Raw genomic sequence first — 14,150 nt, 5'->3', positions numbered from 1 at the left:
GCACGACCAACAGTGACCGAGTTGCTAATCCTCCCGCCATGCAAGCGAAACGGAATGGCGTGCCCCACAGGTATCGCAGTGGAGAAAAAAAACAACACAACAGCGAGCGGCAGCAGGGGCATGCGTCTTCGAGGGGGGCGGTCAGCCGCGCAGGATGCCCCCCCAAGTTTCCCTTGGATGCACCTTACTGCCGGACATGACCCGTCGCTCCCCCACTGCGGCATTGTTTGCTGTGAAGCACAACCGTAATTCATAACTCGTTTTTTCTCTGACTTTCACACTGTTACGTTCCAAAAATGAAAAAAAAAAAATTTTTTTCTGTTTTCTTATTGTTTTCCTCTTTTTTTTTCTCCTTTGTTTGTTTGTTGGTTTATTTGTGTGTTTGTTTGTTTGCCTGTTGTACACCAAGTTGACGCAAATAAAAAAAAGTTGGTGGTACTTGTTTGCCTGTTGTACACCAAGTTGACGCAAATAAAAAAAAAGCTGGTGGTACTTGTTTGCCTGTTGTTGATTGTGTTGCAACTAAAAAATAGACCTCCCCGAAAAGCACCACGCAAACACAAAGTACAAGAAAAAAAAAAGAACAGACACACGTGTCACAAGTTAACAAGGCGCCTGCAGGATGCAACAAGCGCCTGTCAAGGCAAGTGGGCATGGGGGCACGCTGCAGAAGAGAGAAGGGGACACCCCGCCACCTCACCGCAGCCACACACACACACACACATCTTCCTCTGTTTCACACCACGGCCGCCACAGTCAGCGACACAGCAACCGCAACGTCGTGGTGACAGTAGAAAGGGGGAAAGAAAGGAAAAAGTACAAAAATAGCATTGGAGTAACGCGTCGGTGTCGTCAGCGGCTGTGCAGGCACACCAACTTTAAGGCCCTTGGGGGCGAGGCGGCCCACACCAGACGCACACAACAGAGAGAAATACAAAAAACAGACCACCACGGAAATGGCTGTGCAAGGGGCGGGTGGCATACAGAGACAATTGCGTGAGCAAACGCAGTGGTAGCCAGATAAGATGAAATCATGGCAAAGAAGCAGCTGGAGCAAAGAACGTATGTATACATATATGTGTGTTTTGTTATCTTTCAAAAAAAAAAAAAATAGTGGCCGGTCGAGGGATCTAATAGTAATAAAAGCAAGAAGTGTGGCGCAGCTTCACTTTTTGTACGGCTCCGCTTTATGATCGAGTTCTCATCTCAACAGACGTCGACACCGCCGGCAGCTCTTCCGCTCCCTCCCGCCGCTGCGTGCTCATGTCTGATGTCCTCGCCTTTAAGAAGCGAGAGTGCCGGGTTGCTTCTGATGCGGGTCCGTTTTCCTCACCTTCCTCATTTTGCTCGAGCCTGGACAATTTGCCAAAATCAGCAGCTTCGCCATCACCTTCATGGGTGCCTCGCTGTCCGCCCTGGCGATTGGCCGCTGCGCAGAGTCCGGCGACAGCAACAGCACCGTTAGCCGTGCAAGTGTCAGGGGATATCCCCGCTCGACCACGTTCATCCCCACGCACTCTGTCAACCGCATCCTCCCTGCCACAGGGGCCGCGCTTGCCTGTGCCTTCACTACGCTCACCGCGGCGACTGGCATGTGACGCAGACACCTGTGCTGGGGCACTGCCCGTCATCAGAGCACGCCGACGCACACACTTCGGAGGACGCGCCCGGTGCCAAGAGCGTATGAGGGGCACAAAGCACAGATGAGCTATGGCGCGCCTCCACCACAGCGGGGCCCATCGCCGACTACGATAACGCCACCTCATATTCCTCCCACACCATCGCGTTAAGAAGCTCAAGCTTGTCGGTGTTGCGGTTACGTATCATCGGGGAGTCGGGAAGTGCGGCCAGCACGTAGACCGCGAGGCCCACTGCCTACAGGTCCGAGGCGGGCAGAAGCACCCCCTTTGTGCAACGCCTCTGGCGCCCCCCATGAGGCCGCGCCGGGCCTCTGCGGGGACTTAACTCCTAGCATGTGTCAGAGTCGGAGAGCACCAGCCCCTAGCCCTTCTTTCTTGCGCTTCAGCTCGTCAATGCAGTGGTGTTTCTGCATGAACGCAATCCACCCATTGCTCACGGCGACGCCAAGGGTACGAACCTGCTGCTCTTCGAGATGAGGCTCTTGTCAAGGCGGTCCCCGGTGAGCCGCCGAATGAAGCCCGCAAGATCCCCCCCTCGTACAATGACAATGACAATTTCTATCGTCGTGCGGTTCAGCAGCAGACGCATTGCAAAGTACTCAATAATGTGGTTGTTCTGAAGCGACACGAATCGCACGGCGCGGTGGTCGTCGCTCAGCGCCAACTTCTCCGTCTCACGCCGCATTCGCTTCGATGCAAACTCCTCGTGAGAGGTTGAAACGCGGCAAAACACAATTTCCTCCCGCGCCCCGCCACCAATTTTGCGCATGCGGTCCTACTACCGGAGGAGGTCGGTGCCCCCGCAGGCGGTTCCCCGCATCGCGTAATCAATGACGGCCCCCACGCTTCTGCTGAGACTTTTGAGGTGTGTCCCCGTGCGTTGGACAGTCTCGCTCATTGGAACAATGAGCGCGCAGAGGCGGCGCGCAGCACACCCACGCACGACACGGACGCGATGCTAGAGAGATGCACACGACTGGTACACAATTCCCACAGCACGTGCCATATGAGCTGGGAGCCATCGTCCGAGTACACCAGGAACGCTCCACAGGCGGAAAAACACGCAAGGACGACGGTTTCCATCTGATGCATGGGGCTTAAGGATTTGAAGACGATGTGAACAAGCAGCTACTGCGGCTCGGCAATGATCGGCAGAGGGTTCTGCGGTGGCCAAAAGCACACAAGCCGGCGCCCTGTTGCAAAGTCAATAGACCCAGCGACCGGGAGTGGCAAACCGACATTTGAGAGTGGCCCGTAGGCCGCGCCGCCACCACCGCCGTTGTTAGTGCTGCCGTTGGGGCTGGTGGCAAGTGCACGGCTTCCGCCTGCGGCTGCTGCGCCCGCGGCGTCCGCCTCGTTCTTAATGCGTCGGTAAAGAGCCTTGACAAGTTCCCTGGCACCGAGTACCTCGGGCTGCAGGCACACGTCAGTTATTATTGTGCCGAACACCGGTGTGGCCATCTTACGTCTCGGCTTCACCACCATTCACCCATCCCTGTCATGTGCCGCTACCGGCCGTCTCTCTGCTTGGGGTTTCTCGCTCGCTCCCGCGACAGCTCCTTCGTGCGCTGCTGCCGACGCACACACACACACACACGGTTATAGAGGCACGGTAAAGGCATAAAAAACACGGCTAGGGGTGTGGGTCCGGCAAAACTGTAACCCCACGACGGCACCTCTCACCTCAGTAGTAAAAAAAAAAAATGGGAGAAACAGAAAAGGAAGACAGGCGCAAAGGGCCACTGACTCGCAGAACGGGGGAAAAAGCAAAAAAAAGGACTGCATGGGGCTCCCTGACGAGATCTGCAAACAACTGAGGATGCAAATATGTCTTTACGTCCTTGTGTCTGCAGAGACTGTGCGAGGAACGGCGCAGGCGACATTGCCGCCACCACCCCGCCCACACTGCGGCAGAAGTAAAAGAAAAAGAAAAGAAAAAAAGGGATAAGCTCAACAGTCAAGGGATGCATGTGCATGCAGAGGCTGGTGCTGCCTCCCTGCTATTCCTCGCCGTAGAGGTCCTCCCTTGTCAGAGTGTAATGTTTCTTCCTCTTCGTGTTGCGTGAATGCAGCTTCTTCTTTGTCTTCATCTTGTTGTTAAGCTGCTGCCGCGTCGCATCCGCCTCTGCGTCCCCATCGTCCTCGTCGCCGTCATCGGCAGCGGCCACATGCCTCTTCCTGAGACGCTGCGGCATCTGTTTTTTCTCCTGCTGCCGCAGCAAGCGCAACCGTCGGCGCTCTTCCACGACGGCGTGCTGCGTCTCTTCCACATCCGCGACCTCCTGCTCAATGCGGCGGCGCAGCTCGCCGCCGGTCAGCGGCTTGTACGCGTCGGGGTCTGCAGCCTGCCGCAGCACCATTTCACTCTCGGTGAACATCACACGCACCGGACGCACCGTGCGCCACGCCACGGAGTATGCCCTGCAGCAGTCCGCCAGCTGCAGAAGCATGCCACGCGTCTCAGCCTCAGCCTTAGCATGGGCCGCAGTATTATCCCCAGCGCCCGCATCTCTGCTGTCCTTGTCGTTGTCTGCCACCTCTTCCTCATCGTGGGGTCGCCTCCGCTTCGCTGCGGCTCCGGTGGACGCAGTTAGACCACGGCGCTCTTGCTGATGCTCCTGCCTGCGGCTGGCCAGCAGGCCTCCGGCAATGGGGGCGATGAAGTAGTCCAGCACCCGCTTCTCCACGTAGTTGCCCTGACTCATCGCGTAGAGCGCGATGCGGTCGCTGAGGGCGAGGAAGAGCACGGGGGAGAGCGCCGCTCGGCACAGCTCGTCAAAGAGGACGTCGCAGACGTGCATGGTGAGGCCCACGGCGGTGGGCTCCGGCACAATCTGCCCCTGAAACACGTAGCACGCCTCGTGGAGGGCGCGGCAGAGCGGGTCGTGCGTCAAGACATCCGTGTCGTAGCCCTCGCCGCGTCGCCGCTTCATTCCACCAGTCATGGATGCGCGCTTTCGTACCGGTGCAGCGCGGTCTGCCTTGCCGCTGGGGGTGCGTGTCTCTCTCTCCTCGCCACCTCCAACGCCACGCTGCTGCGAGCGGGTCTCCGCCTCCAGTGACTTTAGCAGGCAGGCCAGCTCGTATATCATTTTGCGCACCAGCGCAAGGAACTTGTCGGCGCGGTAGCGGTCCATGGAGCGCCACTCCCGCACGAGCACCCGCATGAGGCAGCTGAAGAGCAGAATCTTCCCGCTGTTAGTGTGTGGGGCGTGAATGAGGCGGGCGATGCGCTGGGCACACTCCAGCTGCACCAACGGCTTGTCGGAGTGCCAGAGACAAAAGAAGACGCCTCGGGAGAGCTTCAGCAGCAGCAGCTCCACTTCGCACCATACTGAGATCCACTCCCCGTAGATCTGCCGCAAACTCTTGCGCCCCGCGTCCCTGGAGACGGGCTCTGCCGCTGCGGCAACACTCAAACGTGCCTCACCCACCTCTTCCGCGCCGCTGCGTTGATTATCATTACCGTGGCTTTTATTACCCTCCACATCCCCGTCACCCGCCGTCGGCTGCCGCTGCTGCTGCACACACTGAAGATCTGCCTGACGTCGCTGCTCGCGTCGTACGTTCCCCACGTGGTCACGGTACGTCTCAAGCTCGCGGAGCACATTGACGACCGTTCGCGTCTCTCCGTCCGCGTCATCGCCGTGCGTGTGGTCCCCGCCCCGCATGGTGATAAAGCGACGCAACGCAGCCACGTCCACGTCCGCCTCTATTCCCACGAGGCGCCGCGTCACGCCTTGAATGTAGCGTGGCAGCTCGGCCAACACCGCGTCTCGCACGGCAACCTCGTTGTGGGCCAGCCGCTTGCAAAGCGCCTCCACCCGCGTCTTCTCCGCGTCGAAGTCGGTGGTGTGGTCAATGGCGACCCCGTCCGCCACCTCCGGTTGAGGGTAGTTGATGGGCAGCTGCGCTTCCCCCTTGCGGAGGTCCTTCTTCTTGACTTTCATCCTGTCGCCGCCCTACTGCCTGCGCCGTGCCTCTCTCTGCGTGCGCGTGTGTGGGATGAGAGCCTCGTGTGTGTATGTATGTGTGTGTGGGTGTGGGTGGGTGGGTGGGTGTGTTATTCGTGTTGTTGTTGTTTCCGTTTATGTTATTAATTTTGTTTTTATTTGCCTACTGTTTCTCACTCCTTTGCGTCAACCCGTTCAAACGTTCACTTTTTTCCCCCCTTTCGTGCGTGCGTGTCGTCCGCTCCAGCGACACGGTGCGACGGCCGGTGTGCGTGTGGGGGCTCCCCTTTCGCTTCTTCTCGCCCCCGGCGGCGACACGGAGAAACAGAGACAGAGAGAAACAAAAAAATGCATTTGTGTGTGTATGTGTGAGAGAGAGGGAAAGGGGGGGGGGGGGGGGAATCGCACGCCGTGATTTGCAGGCGCGGCGCATCCCACGGGCCCCGGGAACGGCAGTAGCATCAAGGAGAAAAATAGGCAAAATAAGCAAATGGGATGCCACAGCACGGGAGCAGCGGCAACACCAGCTATGAAAACAAAAGCGAAAACAAAAAAAAAAAGTAAATATTAAAGGGGAAAAAAAGGCCGGACATGTGGCGGTGATGCATCAGAAAGTCGGTGGACACTTGTACACAAACATAAACAGCAAACACAGAAGCAAACAAACAAAGAAAAATGCGAGGAGGATGTGAAAATAACACAACAAACCCCCACAGGACCGCACACCAACACACACATATACATACATCTAGAGTTCACTAATTCGACATCATACAACTTCTCGCGCCCCCGCCTTTGCGCATACGCTCCGGCGCCAACAATAACACGCCTTTGCCTCCACCACCCCCACCCATCCCCGCGTGGGTGCGTGTTCGCCACCCTCTCCCTTGGCCCTCATACGCGCTCGCGCCGATCGGCTGCATCGCTTCCGTGTGGACCACACCACACTAACGCACATCACGTAAGGGTGTGAATGTACGGACTAAGAGGAGCATACGAGGTGGTGCCGTCGCGCGCAGTGCCACCAATCGCAGCCTCGCTACAAGTACTGTTGTGTGTGCAGGGAGGCTCAAAGGACGCTGGATCTATGCGGTATTGACCTAGCTCCTCGAAGTGCCGCTCAAGCTGCACAATGTACGCCTCCGAGCGCTGCAGAGCCCGCAGCAGGTCGCTGTCGTGGGCGTACAGGAAACGCGGCTTGGCGTGGGGGTCGGCAGGAAAGACCGCCGTGCGCGTTGCCGCGTCCACCGCCTTGTATCTGCGCTTCTCCGCTACCCCACACCTGCCACGTTGCATGCAGTTGAGACTATCCTCCGCCTCCGCGGCCACAAGGGCGTGTCGCGCGGACTCTTCCTGCATGATGCAGAAGTCTATCTGCGTCTTGAAGAGGAGCAGCGTGGTCGATACGTGAGCCTCTCGCTCCTGCTTCCACTTCAGCCAGAGCCCCCTCGCCCGTTGGTGCAGCCGGTCCGTCGCAACACGGTGCTGCTCACGCTCCAGCGACAAGAGTTGGGCGTGACGTGGAGCGTAGTCCCGCACCCGGGGCTCGCCCCCCGCTAATTGTAGCCCGTAGTCCGCCTTCTCCCGCCTCCCACTCCCCCACATGCCGCAAGCCGGTGGTGGTTGCTGCAGCTCCTCCAGTGCGCAGAATGCCAACGACGCCGGCGCACTCGGCGCTGCGCACCACCGCGAGCCCTTAGCCCCGGCACCAGCGCTCATGGGCAGCGACGGCGGCATCGCCACAAAGCCCTTGAATGCTCTTGAGGGGCCACCGGCGCCTCCCGCTGTGTTGCAACGCCGTGTGGGCGGGGACACCGGCGCGACGCGTAAACGCCGCGTTGTCGCTGCGCCCGCTGTTCCTACACGGGACTCCCTCGAAGAGGGAGGCAGAGACTCACATGATGGTGAGCAGAAGCCCCCAAACGAGGACAGACCCACCATCGTCGCCACCACAGCCGCACCGCTATCCTTTGCTCTTTATTGTCCTTCCTTCACTCCTCACTGTTCAGACGCCAAACAAAAATAAAAAGAAATACAAAACAAAAAGGGGAAGTGGAGTCGAGAGGGAGGGAAGAAAGGGAAAAAAAAAGCGGCAGAGAGGCGTAAACATCGAGCCAGTCGCGAGAAAAGCGCGACGTCGCACACACGCACGCAGTTAGAAGTAGGCGGGGCCAGGTCTCGGTGATGCATCACGCAAGCCCCCCAACCAATAGCAGGGCAGAGAGAGCACCCCGTAAGACGTTTCCGCCGGCTACGGTGAGTGACTTGCATGCACCGCGGACGCCAAGAGAAGTGCGGGGTCGCGTGGGGGACACAAACTCTCATGACACGTAGACACACCCACGGCTCCGGTGACGGGAGCATGTGACTTACATACATGCGTGCAAAGAAAAACGTCAAAGGAAGAAGTGATTGAGAAAGGCAGTCTACCAGCTACGCAGCAACAGGAGAAAATGGAGGAACAAGGAGTATGCATGCATGCATGTGTGTTTGAATGTGCATATCACATCTGTTACCACATCATGCTGGACAAATTATAGCCAAGACCAACTCCCTCGCTCTCATTCTTATTTCCTTCTATTTTTCTCTCACGTTTCCCGTGTGTTCTGGCCGATACGGTGCACGCGGTGCCCAGCCCCTGTCTCTAAAGAATGACATCAGAGGAGGGGAAGCAAAGGAAAAGACAAACGTACAAAAAAAAAAAAATTCAAAAAGTGGGAATAAAGAAAAAAAAAGAATTCAACTAAACAGACAAAGAACAAAGGAGGGAAGAAGTGCAACTCGTTTGTACATGCACTCACATGAGGCAACGGAGAGGGCTGCAAAGTCGGACAGAGTCCCTGAAGGGCTGAAATAAAGATAATAAAAGTCATACACATTGGTGCATTCGGCTGCGGTGTGTGTGTGTGAAGAGTGAGGGAGCGGTGCCAGTACTTTTCCTCCTTCACAGTCTCCACCACCGCCCTCAGTTACGCCGCTGACTCCACGCCGCCTCCTACTCTTCCTCCGTCGCCTCTTCGTGAGAGTGTCCTGCCGGGGACAGGTGGTGCTGCGACGCCCAGACGGCAAAGTCGGTGAAGTACATTGCGCTGCCCTCTTTACATCGCCTGTTGATCCGCCTGAACTCCGCCGCCGGGTCTGCGAAATGGCAGCCCCAAAGCTCCAGCAACGGCGCGGCAGCCACAAATGCCTCCAACGAGACCGACTTCTTCACTGGGTCCTCGTTGTACTTGCAGAGGGCGTCAAACATGTGGTATAACTCAAAGTACGCGTACATGTACCACAAGAATGTGCGGAACTCCGCCGCCGTGATGAACTGTTCCTCGCCGTCAGTCAGGTAGACAACGCTCTGCTGCGAAAAACGTCACCTCCTTCGTGGCAGAGAAGGCACGAAAGACTATCGGCTGCAAATCCTCACGAAACTCGTGCAGGGAAAGCTGCTCCACCATGCCATGGTACAGGTCGCACAGGGTGAGCAGCCGCGCCCCCCGCACGTCTATCAGCGCAAACAGCTCCTGACGTTTCAGCCGCTGCTCTGTGGAGTCCACGCTGGGAAGTCGTTGACGCAGGCGATCCCACAGAGAGTCTGGCCAAGGGCCTCCCGCAGCCTTTTCGAGAAATCGCTTCAGAGCATCGCCGACGGTCGCACGTGCCACAGTCAGGGCCACATGGGATGTGGTGCACGGTGCCGTCCCACAGCCCAGAACCACCTGCAAAAGTACCTCCTCGTCCAAGTTTCTGTCTCGCAGAAGCGTCTGCAGAGCGGGGCGCATCGTATCGTCTGTCCATAACATACGCCTAGCTGCAAATGGATGTTGAGCTTCTTTGGACCTCGTTCCTTCATCGCCTTCCTCCACCTCCAGCACACATGCCCCGTCAAGAAGGACGTCCAGGTAAGAGCGCACGAAGAGCAGAAAAAAATGGAGGTCAGTGTAGCGTAGCGCACTGTCCCGCAACTCCATGCGCCGCAACACCTTGTTGGTTTCCCGCAAGCTAAACGCCACGAAGTTGCTTCCTAACTCCGGTGGCCACACGCGCCAAAGTTGGTAGCGGGTGGAGCATAGCTCCACGAGGGCGCTAAGGGTAATGTAGCCGCTCGCCGCACGGATTTCGTTTGCAGTCTCCCGACGCTTATTCCTGTCTCCCGCCGTATCCCCGGCCGGGATCATGTCGCGCAGCTGGCGCCTCCAAATGCGAAGCCTGACCCCAGACGTGTCTTGGAGTGCAGCTCGGCCAGCAAACCAAACCGCCACCTCCTTCAGAGGCACACCGTTCCCGCTGGGGCTTGCAAGATGCTTGAAGACCGCCCTCACAGCCCCATCCATGGCGGCCCCGGTCTCACGCCGCACCCACACCTCCAGTTCTTCCCACGTTGGCGCCACCGCATCACAAACGCGGCCATTGTGTGGCACCCCAAACGAAATTAACACATATGTGTAGCCCAAGATGTAGCGCAAAAACGCGGGGAGGTCTTCTGAGGTGAAGATGCTGCCACTGGGGTCCCCCACTGCGGACAACGCCTTGCAGCACAAGGCCTGAAACTCCCTATTTGGCATGACGAGCAAAACGTCCGAGGTGTACTGCTCGTACAGGTTCTCACTGACGCGCAAATGTGTCTCAGCATGCTTGCTTGCCCGTTGCATTAGGGCATTAAAGAACGCCTCCATACGCGCGTCCTCGCTGCTCACAGGCCACGCAGCTTGTAACCGTCGCCACGCCTCCTCCCTCCACTGTTGCACTTTACTATTCACATACTGCAAGGAAATATGCTGCACCAAGAGCGAGGCAGTGACGCACATCTGTGCTGCTGCGTCAACATCACCGTGCTTACCACTTTTTTCACATGTGTTAGCCGGCACCTCACCGATATCCTGGATCTTTAGCACAGTCGCCGCCTCACGCAGGAGATTTGAGCAAGCCTGCATAGGCACTGGTGTCTCAAGGTCCCACTTGGGCGTGCAGAAATGCTTAGAACCATCAGCAGCGCCCTGTAAAAGCGCCTTCTCCAGCTCAACTGCAGCAACTATGGTGCCATAGACGCCGTGTAGTAAACGTTTTAAATGAATGTCTGCAAGAATGAGTCTCTCCTTCGCATCATGGTCATCCGTTGCACCCTCCGTATTCACTGATGCGGGCGCGCCTTCCCGCACCCACTGCTCACATTCCTTCACCCACACTCTGCGTGCGCAGCTGCCAGCACTCTCCGCTGCGTAGCAGTAGCCTGACAAATCCACCTTCGCCTTCAAGGTGTTAAACATCGAATCGGCGTCGTTGCCATCCAAGCTACTGGCAACAAGCAGCGAGAGAATGGACGCCCGTCCGCTATTATCACTAAGCCCAAGGGCATGAAACAGTTCAGAGATGTCTTTTAACTTGTCTTTGTTTCCTTCCTGTAACAGCAATGCGGCCCATGGGTCGGCAATTTCCAGAAACGGAACTTGGTGAGAGTCATTGCCGCTGCCAAAGACGGAATGCACAAAATGGTCGACCCGGTTGTCGTAGGCAGCATCACCGCCGCCTCCGCCAGCATCACCATCACCCATGGCCTTTAGCACCTGCGTCAGGATGCCCCTGTTCAAGTCTGGGGCCGATGCCCCGTACCGGGGTTCGGTGCCAGCGGCCATGCCCTCGCATAGCATAGTCTCGTGGTAGAGCCCCAACACCGCGAGATACGCCCGCAGGAATTGACCAAAAGTTGACACGCTACGGATGCTTGCGGTGCCGTCGCCAAAATCGCGCGCCACCACATGGAAGGCAACCCGCACCAGCGTATCATGCACGCATTGGTCCTCAAACATATCCCCCATTTCAAAGTGCTCGTACATTCCTGCTGTAGCATCCGCCTCTGAAAGTTGCCTGGTTCCATGTGTAAGGGCTAAAAACAAGACCTCCAGCTGCGAAGGGTCCTCCAACGCATTCACAAGAAATAACTTGTGACTCGCAAACGCGTCACCCCAGTATCGCTTCATCTTAGTATCTGATTCCGGTTCTGGCTCTGGCTCTAGCACTAACTCTGGCTCTGGCTCTGGCTCTGGCTCTAGCACTGACTCTGGCTCTGGCTCTGGCTCTGGCTCTGGCTCTAGCACTGACTCTGGCTCTGGCTCTAGCACTGACTCTGGCTCTGGTTCTGGCTCTGGTTCTGGCTCTGGCTCTAGCACTGACTCTGGCTCTAGCACTGGATCCGACTCTGGTTCCGGTTCTGGCTCTTTTTCCCCGCGATAGACACTCTCCACTCCCATCTTCGCGTCCATGGGCGCCTCTGTTGCAGAAGCGGAGTATTCATCACACATCGCCACCACGTGCCGCAAAACCAGCCAACGCACCACCGCCACCAGCGTAATGACCTGCTCCGACGCTGCTCCGTCGTCTCCGCTGACGCTTAAGGGATAAAGAAACCACCGTGAAACCTGCTCCACCACCGCGCTTGACGTGGCCGAAGAGGGCGGGTTAAAAGCAGCACCAGGCCCCCTACTTGACGCAAAGGCCGACGCAAACTCAGTCTTCAAGGCAGTCAGACACTTTGTGAGGCCTGCAGCACTAATGCTTGCCTTCTCCCAAGTCCCCTTCGACAGCAGCTTCGCCTTCTCAAAGACGCCCATCACATGGTAGAATTCGCACATGTACAGCAACCACGGGCTGTAGTCGCATCGATGCAAAGCAACAAGAGTATTGTTGGCATGTGGGTTGCGATAGCGGCAGATGTCCTCTGCGGCGTCCAGCAGAAGTTGAGCGTTGTATGCGTGAATCGAGGACAACTTCCACTGCTCGCGGTCAAACATCTGAAGCTGTTCCACCGTTGCACACTGCACTGCTTCAGCATCCTCGCTGCCGCCTCCACGCATGCCCAATATTTTCACAAACTCGATGTTTCGTCTCAAATCGACGGCGGCCTTATCGGTGTGTGCCGGTGTGACGCTAAGCCGTCGAAGCATCTCCAGGTACACCTGGCCACATACATCCTCCCTCGAGCCACAGCAGCCCATACTGAGAGGCAGCACACGTGGTGGGGGGAAGTGGAACCGGCACCCAGGACGCAGCAAGCAGCAAGGTCTGCCAGCACTAACAGCTGCAGGGCAGTGGCAACTGCACGCACGCTCGCAGAAAACGTGGAAAACAGCAAAGGGGGACTCCCTTCTTCCTTTGGTTTTTTCCTTTTTCTCCGCTGCATGCCCAAACGCACGGAGGGAGTGGAGTGGAGGGGAAGGTGGGAAGAAAGAGGCAGGAAGAGTTTTCAAAAAAAAAACACACAGTGAAAAAAAGACAATGAGAGAAGTGCGGTGCACCCCGGCACGTTTGCATCATGGTCCCTGCCTGCGTGCACGCGTTGTGGATCTGCAAAAATAATGCTCTAGCGTCGGTGCTTCCCCTGCATTTATTCCCCCCTCCTCACCTCAAGCCTGAGATAATAACCTCCAAATATATAATGGGAAAAAAGCAAATAAAAAAAAAAGGAGACGTCAAAACAAAAAACAAAACAGTAAAGCATTGCAGCAGTTTGGTACGTCCGTGCTTGTGTATGGTCTCCGGCAAAGAGAAGCTGAAACAGCTCACGCCTGCAGGAGACGTTGGAACTGAAAGAACGCGCTCCCGCAGGCTCTGCTCCATCCCGCCCACACACACCTCCCCTACGTTGCAAAAGCATACTTTTTTGCGAGCGCGAGCAGCCAACAAAATCCACACATAACCGCTCAAACACGCAACGTACGAAGAAGCAGGGCAAGCAGTACAACGCCCACATACTGCAAACGAGCAAAAAGTGATATAAAAAAAAAAGTCATCCGTGCGACAAAACCCAGCAACACCCACCTACATTATTACGCGACAGCACTACCCCCTCCCCTTCCCCGACACACATACGAGCACCTCCACGTTCCCATACAAGTCCCCATCCCCACTCTTACCCTCTGCAGACCACCAACCAAATGAATAAAAAAAGCACACAAACAATTTTTTAAAAAAAAGCACACGCCTCCGCAAATCAAATAAATACCACACAAAAAGCAACACCAAAACAAAATCTCGAACACAAACGCCCAAAAAAAAAAAATCATAGACAGCTCACATCCCCGTCGACGTCCAGTTTGCGTGCCGAAGCCCACGCAGCAAACTCGTCAAACGTCACGGAACCCGAACCGTTTTTGTCCAGCTCCTTGAACACCTCCGCGGGGTCCTCGATCTTCGCACCCCACTGCTCGAGCTTGGGCACGGCCTTCTTGAACTCCTTCTCGTCCAGCAGCATGTTGCCGGAAGTGTCGATCTCGTCAAACATCACCGTCAGCTCGAAGTAGTCGTAGAGGTAGCAAAGCATCAGACGGAACTCAAGAAATTCAACAAAGTCCTCGCTGCCCTTGTTCTCCAGCTTGCTGCCCTTGTCCTTCGCCTTGTTGAACGCACGCTTCGTGATATCGCGCACACGCGGAGTGAACTCGTCCAGCTTCAGCACCTCAATGCAGCCGTTGTACACCTCATCGTAGGACAGCTTGCCCGTGTCGTTCTTGTCGAACTTCTTGAAGAGGTCAATGCGGCGCTGCTTCGCCTCGGCCGTCTTATCGCGAGG

At 56.6% G+C, this 14,150-nt stretch overlaps 7 protein-coding genes across 7 annotated transcripts, besides 10 other annotated features; all 7 read right to left on the bottom strand.

The window, feature by feature from the left end:
• Window positions 1-353: 353 nt before the first annotated feature.
• Window positions 354-393: a microsatellite.
• A 313-nt stretch (window positions 394-706) lies between these two features.
• Window positions 707-724: a microsatellite.
• Window positions 725-1,187: 463 nt separating this feature from the next.
• TraAM80_05656 (uncharacterized protein) lies at window positions 1,188-1,766 on the bottom strand (the record flags this gene model as incomplete). The annotated part of the gene is made up of 1 exon (XM_029382529.1): window positions 1,188-1,766. The coding sequence occupies one exon, from the start codon at window positions 1,764-1,766 to the stop codon at window positions 1,188-1,190; it is 579 nt and encodes a 192-aa protein (XP_029237619.1).
• A 307-nt stretch (window positions 1,767-2,073) lies between these two features.
• Window positions 2,074-2,409, bottom strand: TraAM80_05655 (putative protein kinase; the record flags this gene model as incomplete). Its single annotated transcript, XM_029382528.1, has 1 exon — window positions 2,074-2,409. One exon carries the CDS (start codon window positions 2,407-2,409, stop codon window positions 2,074-2,076), a length of 336 nt encoding a protein of 111 aa, XP_029237618.1.
• A 359-nt stretch (window positions 2,410-2,768) lies between these two features.
• TraAM80_05654 (uncharacterized protein) lies at window positions 2,769-3,125 on the bottom strand (the record flags this gene model as incomplete). The annotated part of the gene is made up of 1 exon (XM_029382527.1): window positions 2,769-3,125. The coding sequence occupies one exon, from the start codon at window positions 3,123-3,125 to the stop codon at window positions 2,769-2,771; it is 357 nt and encodes a 118-aa protein (XP_029237617.1).
• A 92-nt stretch (window positions 3,126-3,217) lies between these two features.
• Window positions 3,218-3,237: a microsatellite.
• Window positions 3,238-3,554: 317 nt separating this feature from the next.
• Window positions 3,555-3,589: a microsatellite.
• Window positions 3,590-3,640: 51 nt separating this feature from the next.
• On the bottom strand, window positions 3,641-5,590 carry TraAM80_05653 (uncharacterized protein; the record flags this gene model as incomplete). The annotated part of the gene is made up of 1 exon (XM_029382526.1): window positions 3,641-5,590. One exon carries the CDS (start codon window positions 5,588-5,590, stop codon window positions 3,641-3,643), a length of 1,950 nt encoding a protein of 649 aa, XP_029237616.1.
• A 37-nt stretch (window positions 5,591-5,627) lies between these two features.
• Window positions 5,628-5,722: a microsatellite.
• Window positions 5,702-5,754: a sequence feature (A-rich).
• A 469-nt stretch (window positions 5,755-6,223) lies between these two features.
• Window positions 6,224-6,267: a microsatellite.
• Window positions 6,268-6,290: 23 nt separating this feature from the next.
• Window positions 6,291-6,340: a microsatellite.
• Window positions 6,341-6,550: 210 nt separating this feature from the next.
• TraAM80_05652 (ubiquitin hydrolase) lies at window positions 6,551-7,534 on the bottom strand (the record flags this gene model as incomplete). The annotated part of the gene is made up of 1 exon (XM_029382525.1): window positions 6,551-7,534. The coding sequence occupies one exon, from the start codon at window positions 7,532-7,534 to the stop codon at window positions 6,551-6,553; it is 984 nt and encodes a 327-aa protein (XP_029237615.1).
• Window positions 7,535-7,607: 73 nt separating this feature from the next.
• Window positions 7,608-7,639: a microsatellite.
• Window positions 7,640-8,922: 1,283 nt separating this feature from the next.
• Window positions 8,923-12,576, bottom strand: TraAM80_05651 (flagellar calcium-binding protein; the record flags this gene model as incomplete). Its single annotated transcript, XM_029382524.1, has 1 exon — window positions 8,923-12,576. The coding sequence occupies one exon, from the start codon at window positions 12,574-12,576 to the stop codon at window positions 8,923-8,925; it is 3,654 nt and encodes a 1,217-aa protein (XP_029237614.1).
• Window positions 12,577-13,021: 445 nt separating this feature from the next.
• Window positions 13,022-13,068: a microsatellite.
• Window positions 13,069-13,640: 572 nt separating this feature from the next.
• TraAM80_05650 (flagellar calcium-binding protein) lies at window positions 13,641-14,150 on the bottom strand (the record flags this gene model as incomplete). Its single annotated transcript, XM_029382523.1, has 1 exon — window positions 13,641-14,150. A coding segment is annotated over one exon (510 nt), but the record flags the coding sequence as incomplete, so codon positions are not given.

This window comes from Trypanosoma rangeli, assembly GCF_003719475.1.
Source record: "Trypanosoma rangeli strain AM80 chromosome Unknown Tra_15.4_contig_00189, whole genome shotgun sequence".
In the NCBI taxonomy this organism is placed as follows: Eukaryota; Euglenozoa; class Kinetoplastea; order Trypanosomatida; family Trypanosomatidae; genus Trypanosoma; species Trypanosoma rangeli.
The sequence above is the reverse complement of the archived record's forward strand: the minus strand, read 5'-3'. Positions and strand labels throughout refer to the sequence as shown.